This window comes from Bidens hawaiensis, unplaced genomic scaffold (genome assembly GCF_021521415.1).
Source record: "Bidens hawaiensis isolate Kalapana, Puna unplaced genomic scaffold, B.hawaiensis_p1.1 tig00026395_1, whole genome shotgun sequence".
NCBI classification, from domain to species: domain Eukaryota; kingdom Viridiplantae; phylum Streptophyta; class Magnoliopsida; order Asterales; family Asteraceae; genus Bidens; species Bidens hawaiensis.
In genome coordinates, this window is record NW_027494246.1 from 38058 (window position 1) to 47309 (window position 9252).

The 9252-nt window shown below is 37.7% G+C and overlaps 2 protein-coding genes across 3 annotated transcripts; both read right to left on the bottom strand.

Annotated features, from left to right (window-relative positions):
* Positions 1-674: 674 nt before the first annotated feature.
* LOC143573346 (heat shock cognate 70 kDa protein-like) lies at positions 675-4535 on the bottom strand. 2 transcript variants are annotated; one of them, XM_077058249.1, is made up of 4 exons: positions 4319-4535; positions 3477-4024; positions 1781-2178; positions 675-1390 (listed from the first exon to the last, which is right to left on the bottom strand). In XM_077058249.1, the coding sequence occupies exons 1-4, from the start codon at positions 4533-4535 to the stop codon at positions 1063-1065; spliced, it is 1491 nt and encodes a 496-aa protein (XP_076914364.1). In that variant the 3' UTR covers positions 675-1062. The 2 variants fall into 2 exon arrangements, with proteins under 2 accessions (XP_076914364.1, XP_076914363.1); XM_077058248.1 differs by having other exon boundaries at positions 675-2178.
* A 1833-nt stretch (positions 4536-6368) lies between these two features.
* LOC143573372 (heat shock cognate 70 kDa protein-like) lies at positions 6369-7853 on the bottom strand. Its single transcript, XM_077058269.1, has 2 exons — positions 7637-7853; positions 6369-7399 (listed from the first exon to the last, which is right to left on the bottom strand). Exons 1-2 carry the CDS (start codon positions 7851-7853, stop codon positions 6369-6371), a joined length of 1248 nt encoding a protein of 415 aa, XP_076914384.1.
* Positions 7854-9252: the final 1399 nt, after the last annotated feature.

The following is a 9252-nucleotide window of genomic DNA, read 5'->3' on the forward strand; positions in this document are numbered from 1 at the left end:
TGCAACCCATCGATCAGTTAAAAAAGTTTGTTTTGTAACTAGCTCACTACGTACCCACGTTACGTGGAAGACCTTAACACCATTAATTTATATTTTGCCACTACGTACCCACGTTGCGTGGAAGCATTTCAAATGACGTGGCTGTCCACAACTCCACATCAATTTATATTTTGCCATCTTGGCAACTCAAGCATGACCAATGAATCCATTTAGGCTTGCGGGAGTGGTAATGGACGTGAAGTGGTGTCTCGTGTGGCTATGGGTTGTAGAGGGTCGGCTTTTGAATAGGTTTAGGCCATCTCAACGACTCAACCCCATACTCATTATAAAACTTATTCTTCACTGACTAAAAACTTGCCGGGTATCAGACATATCTGTTGGTTTCAAGAATATTATATATCATACATACTTAAAATAAATCTATATACTTAAAATAAATTGGGTATATTGTATGCCGGCCGTATATGCTTATATACCGTAATTATATGTTAATGATAGAAATTTTGCCCTCACAAAAATACTATTCAATTTGTGTACTTACAATTATCAAATACGGTGAGCATAATTAGTTGTACAATGTGATATGTATTTTACACATTGGTTGCTTTATGAGTAATAATCAAGGATAAATAACAATTCAACAAGGAAACCAAAGAAAAAATAAATTGGACTAAGAATAAGAACACTTTATAGGGATAGTGATCGTCAACACATAGTGCAAATAAAATCCAATACAAGTGTCCAGTTTTATGCACAGAACTCTGTTGCAATACTTTCCACATAATAAAACACCATCTATCAATTGGTATGTCACGTAATTGCTTATCAAGTGCATTCTTCACAACAAAGCAACAAAATATGAATATCTTTAACTATAAATTATTAACTATTTAATTAGCATCCATACATACGGAGTCATGGCAAAAGTAGAGCTCAAAGCATCTACCAGATTTAACCTTTAGAAGTATCAACTTACATTCCATTATTTAGCAACCACTGATATATAATAATGATAAAAGATGACAGATTAAGCGGAATAAGATATGAACACAAGCTTAGATTCTAATTATATTCAGCAACCTTATTCTTATACCTAAACAGCGGCTTGCAAACAAATTCGAGGTGCATCTTCTTAAGGTCAAGCTCAGCAAAAGGCGCATCATGGTTGTCGCCGAGCCACTTGCTCGTTTCAGCAATCGCTTTCTCCATTTCCTTCATGGTCTCCGAGGGCTCCCTCTTCTTGATGTTGTACTCTTTGATCTTATTCTTCATGGTGTACACGCAATCCTCTAATTTATTGTATGCTCTTGCTTTCTTCTCGAACTCTTGATCCTCAAGTTTGTACTTCTCAGCATCACTTACCATCTTCTCTATCACTTCTTTGGACAGTCTTCGGTTGGCATCGTTAATTGTGAGCTTCTCAATCTTACCGGTGGATGTAATCACAACAGTGACGGTGAGGATACCGTTGGCATCTATTTCAAAGTATACCATTATTTTAGAGACTCCTTTGGGAGCAGGTGGTATTCCAGAAACTATGAACTGACCCAACAAATGGTTATCTGTACATTTGGATCTTTCACCTTGATAAACCACGATCCCGACTTCAGATTGGTTATCCGAAGCTGTAACATATATTCGGGACTTACTTGTAGGTATTTGAGTGTTTCTTGGGATCACAACACCGAATCTGTGTCCTTTTACACCTACACCAAGTGATAAAGGAGTGACATCATGTAACCCGACATCTTGAACACTCTTCTCAGTGTTACCACTTAACTTAGAAGCCAAAACAGCTGCACCATAAGCAACAGCTTCATCAGGGTTCACACTTTTGCATAACTCTCTACCATTGAAATATTCCAGCAACATACGTTGGACCTTTGGAATCCTAGTTGAGCCACCAACAAGTATCACATGATCTATACAAGATTTCTTCATCTTAGCATCACTTAAACAAGTCTCCAAGGTCTTGATGCTCGATTTAAACAAATCCATGTTCAGCTCTATAAATTTGGCTTGAGTAAATTTCATATAAAGATCAATCCCATCGTGCAAGCTATCCAATTCAATTGATGACTGATTAGCACATGACAGAATCCTTTTTGCTTTCTCACAAGCAAACCTCAACCTCCCCAATGCTCGTTGGTTCCCAGTCAAGTCCTTATTCCATCTCCTCTTTGTTGGGGTTGTAAAGAGAAAGGACACTTCAGGAATCAGTGTCCGAATGGTAAGAAAGAGGTGAACGTTACAGAAGACGACACAGATGACGGGGTCAGTAGTGATGAGGCTTTGGTTTGTAGTGTTGAGAGTAGCGTTGATGCTTGGGTGATGGATTCTGGTGCATCGTTTCATGCCACTCACTGTAGTGAAACGATGAAGAATCTTAAATTTGGGGATTTTGGAAAGGTTCGACTAGCGAATGATGATATTTTAGAGGTTACGGGTATGGGAGACGTTGATTTGATAACTTCAGCCGGTACTTCTTGGACTTTGAAAGACGTGAGGGTTATTCCAAGTTTGAAGAAACGTTTGATTTCAGTTGGGCAGTTGGATGACCAAGGGCACGATGTTAAGTTTGGGAATGGGCAGTGGAAAGTAGTCAAAGGGAATCTCGTTGTTGCTCGTGGAAAGAAAATTGGTTCATTGTATATGGTCGGCATGTCATCGAAAGGAGTGGATCCAGTTTTGGTGAAAGACAAAATCCGGTTCACAGAATCTCGTGGGCAGAAGAAGGTTCGTTTTGCAAGTAACAAACCCAGAGCCAAAGTGAAGATTCAGGATGAACGAGCTAGGAAGGTTAAATCAGTTGGGGGACATCGTGACAGTGGGAGCACAGGTCGTGTTTCAGTTACAGTTCCAGGTCGACAGTGGATTAAGAAAACCAGTATTCCAGCTGTAAAAGTCTCTCCAATGAATTACTTGCTGAATATGGAGAGTGTTTGTTCTCAGGTTATCTCAGGATCCGGTAGTTCGTTACAGTGGGAGCCGGTAGGGACAGAGAATGGGTCAGGGGCAGTTTCAGCCGTGACTGACGTGTTGGAGCTCCTGGGAGCTTCAACGGGCCTTCAGGTTAATTGATGAGAAGGCGGTGGCAACTAGAAGAAGTTTAATGTTCAGATTACAGAAGTACAATCAGGAGTACAGACGAGAGTACTCAAGGCCTCCGAGTGGGAGATTGTTGGGTTCGTAGGCCTTGTTGGCCCGGTTTATTATATGAAGTCAAAAGAGGAGACGGGTGTGGGCGGTCGGGCCAAGCCCGGCCCGGTTTAGATTTCTTGCATAATAATTTACTAACCCTAGTTCAGTCTCTATATAAAACAACATTATGTACTTGTAATATTGGTCACTCAATAAAGATATACCTAGTTGCCACCCGTGGACGTAGGTCAGTTTAGACCGAACCACGTTAAATCCTCGTGTTCGTTTATTGCTTTCGTGTCGTGTTCGGTTTCGTGTGTGCGTTTAATCCTAACACTCTTGAACTCCAAAACACAGTGATCCACCATGCGATTATCAAAATCCTCACCTCCCAAATGAGTGTCACCAGCAACAGCTTTCACCTCAAATACACCCCCTTCCTCAATTGTCATTATCGAAACATCAAAATTCCAACCACCAAGATCAAATATGAGCACATTTATTTTGCCAACGATGTCAGATTTGTTGTCTAGACCATACGCGATTGCAGCCGCTGTAGGCTCATTGATCATACGAATGACGTTTAGTCCAGCAATCGTACCGGCGTCCTTGGTAGCCTGACGTTGTGAATCGTTGAAGTAAGCAGGGACAGTTATCACGGCATCTTTAACAACCTTTCCAAGATACGCCTCAGCAGTTTCTTTCATCTTTCCCAGAATCATTGAAGAAATTTCTTCAGCCATAAACTCTTTTTTTTCACCTTTGTAAGTGACGACAATCTTTGGGGTGTCATCAGATCCTTGTATGACCTTAAAAGGCCACAACTTGATGTCTTCCTGCACTTTGGAATCACTGAATCTCCTTCCAATCAACCTATTAGCATTTGAAGATGTAAATAAGCATCAATAATAAGTACTTGAACCTTTATAATAAGAATCATTGTTAGCAGTGCAAGTGACAGTAACTATTGCTAAATCCTTACTCTAAAACCCAAAAACCTTAAGCATGAGCAATACCGAAGAAACTTCACTGAGGTACAATTTCCTTAAGATCAGACTACAAATTTGATTGACGTACATACAATTTGTTCAGCAGGTTTTATGTATATTTTCTTAGATGATTGCTAAAAACATAACAAATTCAGTAGAAAATAGAAAGAAGAAACAAGTAGACTAACCAAATACGGTGTTAGCAGGGTTGGTTGCTTGTTGATTATTGGAGCCATCACCGATCAGACGCTCCTTGTTAGCAAAAGCAACACATGAAGGTGTGGTACGGTTGCCTTGATCGTTAGGTATGATTTCGGTCCGATTATGCTTCCAAACGGCCACACAAGAGTAAGTTGTTCCGAGATCGATGCCGATCGCCGGTGAGTCGTTTCCATTTCCAGCCATAATGATCAAAATTCAAAAAGTGGGAAAAAACAGTAAAACAAGAAACAAGTTTGAATCTATGTCAATCTCCAACCGAAACTTCTCAATTAAAAGTTGAAAGGGAGGTAAAAGACTAAAAGCGTGTTGCTTTATTTTTCTTCACGATGACTTCTCTTGTACACTAAAGAAAAAAGTCTTATTATTTATTAAAGGAACATGCTCAGTTGCCCACGTCTCATATTTAAAGGACCGAACAAGTGTTCGTTTAAGTTTTCATGTTCATTGTTTTTGGTTAAAGAACAGACTCGAGAACGAGCTCTAATTCATAACTTTGGTTATAAGCTGTTTTTTTAAAAGCAATGATTAATTAAAAGATAACACAATATCAGTATTTTTTATAATATAACAAATAAATTTCTCTTAACATAACAATGTCATTATGTTATATATTTTTAATACAGCATAGTCTAGTAGATAGGCACTTGGTAATGGTGGAGTACTTGAACAAGTGCATACAGCGGTAGATGTGCGATGGGGCTAGCTCGACAACTGAGCGCACTACATGACTAATGTGATTTGTGAGCAATGAGAAACTTGAATGTACGTACAACGTACGAGTGCCCTTTGTGGTGAAATAACTGAAACCATAGAACATTTATAACTGAATTTTTTTTTTTTGCTAATATGGTTTGGGGAGGCATATAATTGTGCGGAATTCTACCTAAATTTTCATTTTTGGGTTAAAAATAAATTGACAATACACGATCACAGTCACCCAAATGATACAACAAAGAATGTATTAGAGACATTCACTCTTACTGGACACTTTGAAAGTTTTATGAATTTTGTTGGACATTTTAACTTTTATGTTAAAATTAGAATTGAAAGTACGTGCACATTTTAAAAACCCTTTTCATAGCATTTTAGAGAGGGTGACGTACACGCAATAAAAGTCATGTAAGCCATTAAAAAAAATTATTCTAGTTAAAGAAAGCATCATGAATTCCAAATAACAAAACAAGAAACCAATGGTAGGTAGGTGTATATCTTCTTCATGATACATTTAATAACCCCACAATTACATCAAAATTTATCCAAAAAAAGATAGAATTGAAATTGAACAAAGCAAGACAAATTAAGAAAACAATGGGTAGGTAGGTGTATCATTTAAGAAACCCACAATTACATTCAAAATTAATCCAAAAAAATGGAATTGAAATTGAACAAAGCAAGAAATGTAAGGCCTAGGGTATACTTTAACGTCCAAGTGTTAAAGCTGAGTCGGCAAGGTTAACGAATGGAATACCACTCCCTTTATGGATTAAGGGGCTTTAATTGCAAGATGGGCTAAAATGTTATTAGGGTCAAAATCCTACACGCACACAACAATAATATTTAAGATCAATTTTACAATAAATAAAGCGAGGTATATGGGTGTTAAACAATTTCTTTAGGATGATATGAAGTGAAATGAGGTAAAGTAGATAATGTGGTGAGTTTGGGAGCTTGAATGTATAGTATACCCCATGGACTAAGGTATCACAAATTTGCATCATATGATTTCGGTAAATCATGAAATCCAATACAAGTATCTTGGTTTTTTTTAACCATTTTTCAAATAAACAAAAAATATCAGTTAAAGTAGGCTTATCAAATCATACTTGACAACCGCAGACAAAAGATTTTAACTTTTAAGTTTCAAACCATTCAATATCCATACATAAGAGCCATACCAAAAGTAAACCTCTAAGCATCTAGTAGAATGTCACCACATTTTACCTATAAAGAAGTATATACACTTACTTACATTCCAATGTTAGCTACCATAATATATGGATTGGTTATCATATACTCTTAAGGATTGATGTGTTTTGCAGAATCACAACACCAAATATACTTAGAGATAAACGAGTGACGTCTTGAACACGCTTTATTACTTACCTTTTCAGCCATAACGGCTGCACCATATGCAACAGCCTCATCAGGGTTTACACTATTGCATAACTCCTTGCCATCAAAAAATTCCTGCACCATATGCTGGACCTTTGGAATCCTAGTTGAGCCACCAACAAGAATCACTTGGTCTACACATGATTTCTTCATATTAGCATCATTTAAACATGCCTCCAGAATATCAATGCACTTATTAAACGAACCCATATTAAGATCTTCAAATTTAGCTCGAGTAAACTTCATAGAAAAATCAATCCCCTCATGTAATCCATCCAATTCAATTGACGTCCGAGTAGCATACGAGAGAATCCGTTTTGCCTTGTCACAAGCCAACCTCAACCTCCCCAATGCTCGTAGGTTACCCGTCAAGTCCTTATCCCATCTCCTCTTGAATTCCATAACACAGTGATCCACCATACGGTTATCAAAATCGTCACCACCCAAATGAGTGTCGCCAGCAACAGCTTTCACCTCAAAAACACCCCCTTCATCAATTGTCATTACAGAAACATCAAAAGTCCCACCACCAAGATCAAATACAAGCACGTTCTTCTTGCCAACAATATCCGAATTATTGTCTAGCCCATACGCGACTGCAGCAGCTGTAGGCTCATTGACCATACGAATGACGTTTAATCCAGCAATAGTACCAGCGCGCTTGGTAGCTCGCCGTTGCGAATCGTTAAAATAAGCAGGGACAGTTATCACAGCATGCGTAACAACGTTTCCAAGATACGCCTCTGCAGTTTCTTTCATCTTTCCAAGAATCATTGCCGAAATTTCCTCAGCCAAAAACTTATTCTCTTGACCGTTGTAAGTAACCGCAATCTTTGGTGTGTCGGAAGACCCTTTGATGACCTTAAAGGGCAACAACTTGATTTCTTCCTGCACTTTGGAATCACTGAACCTCCTTCCGATTAACCTCTTAGCACCTGGAAATCCATGATTAGTTAAGACAAAACCACTACTCATTGTTAATTATAATTTAGAACTTAAACCCTAACCTTAAAGTTAAAACCCTAAATATAAGCAATTGCTTGATATATTTATTCATCAATTAATAACAATTCCACAAACTTCATTGATCCAAATTTCATTGACGTACGCACAACTTATTATTATAATGATCACAATAAGATAATCAGCATTCAGTAGTAAAAAATACTGACCAAATACGGTGTTAGCAGGGTTCATAGCTTGCTGATTCTTGGCGCCATCACCGATCAGACGCTCTTCATCAACGAAAGCAACAGAGGAAGGTGTGGTACGGTTGCCTTGATCGTTAGGTATGATCTCGATCCGATTGTGCTTCCAAACGGCAACACATGAGTAAGTTGTTCCGAGATCGATTCCAATCGCCGGCGAGTCGGTCACTTTTCCGGCCATAATAAGCTCAAAGTTGGGTAAAAGTAAAACTGTGAATTAAACGTGTTTTTATCTTTTTTCTAATTGACTACAGTACAAAAGATAAATAAGATAAACTCGGAGTTCTAAGCTATCTATGATACCATGATTAAAATATTTTATTTAGTTAGTTGGATACCAAATATGAACCTTAGTCATGGGTTTGTAATTTGTTCACTAGCAATTCATCATTTATGTTTATAATCGTTTCGTTATATGCTAGTTTATATTTTAACTGGTTTAGAACTCCGTATAATATACGAGATGTCTAAATAATAAAAGTACAAATAAATTAAGCAATAAACATGTAAGGTCATGATTAAATGTATTGTATCTCTAACTGACTATGTGTACAAAGAAAAGTTTTGTATTTGCAACTTAAAGAGAGAAAAATAAGTGATGTTGTTCTAACCAATACCCAACCTAAACTATATATAGATGTTTGTGGGGGTAGAATGGTAAATAAAAAAAAAACGGTCAAAAAATGAAAAAAACGGCTATATTTGCTAAGAGATTTACTAACGGTCAAATAGACATCTCAACTATATATAGATGTTTGTGGAGAGGTAAGGAGGATGAGTTTCCGATCCTCGCCGCCATGGCCAAAGATTTACTAACGGTCCAAGCTTCCACGGTAGCTTCGGAGTCTGCTTTTTCTGTTTCTGGCAGGGTTATATCGATTAGGAGGACTCGACTCACTCCACCAGCTGTAGAGATGTCTATTTGCTACAAGGATTACTTGGACTCTTTAGATAGGGCACAACATCAACGCTCACTCGAGGGGGAAATGGACTATGAGGCGGGCTTGTATGAAGACGAGGTCAATCAAGGACACACTCAACCAATGACCGATGAAAAAGCCGCGTACGACGATTACCTAAGGAATAGCTCGGGATCGGGTAGCGAGGAAAATAATGAGTAAGAAACAGTAAGTTGTTAATGTAATCGTGTCTAAGCATTCTTTAATGTTTGTATTTTTTAGTTACGAATATGCGATAAAGATTTAATGTTTGTATTTTTAATGTAAAAGCTATAAATGAAAGTTATGTATTTTTGAGTTACGAATATGCGATAACGATTTAATGCTTGTAGTTACCGGTTTGCCTTGTAGTTACCGGTTTGTTTATACTGTGAAAAAATAATGGTTATTTAAAAAAAAAAAAAAAAAAAAACCGGTTAACCGGTTAGACCGGTTATTAAAAAACCGGTTAATAAAAAACCGGTTTATTAACCGGTTCTAACCGGTTCCTAAACCGGTCCTAACCGGTTTGACCGGTTATGGTTTTCATACACAAAAACCGGTTATTAACCGGTCCGGTTAATAACCGAACCGGTTTTTTTAAAAAAACCGATTTGTGCACCTCTAAAAGGAAATGATTTA

Excerpts from the sequence above, each read along its gene's own strand:
- LOC143573372 (XM_077058269.1), bottom strand. The coding sequence starts at position 7,853 with ATGGCCGGAAAAGTGACCGACTCGCCGGCGATTGGAATCGATCTCGGA. Across the intron at positions 7,400-7,636 it reads CCCTGCTAACACCGTATTTG|GTGCTAAGAGGTTAATCGGA; the intron begins GTCAGTATTTTT and ends ATGGATTTCCAG.
- LOC143573346 (XM_077058248.1), bottom strand. The coding sequence starts at position 4,535 with ATGGCTGGAAATGGAAACGACTCACCGGCGATCGGCATCGATCTCGGA. Across the intron at positions 4,025-4,318 it reads CCCTGCTAACACCGTATTTG|ATGCTAATAGGTTGATTGGA; the intron begins GTTAGTCTACTT and ends TTACATCTTCAA. Across the intron at positions 2,179-3,476 it reads GTGTTTTGGAGTTCAAGAGT|AGGAGATGGAATAAGGACTT; the intron begins GTTAGGATTAAA and ends ACCCCAACAAAG.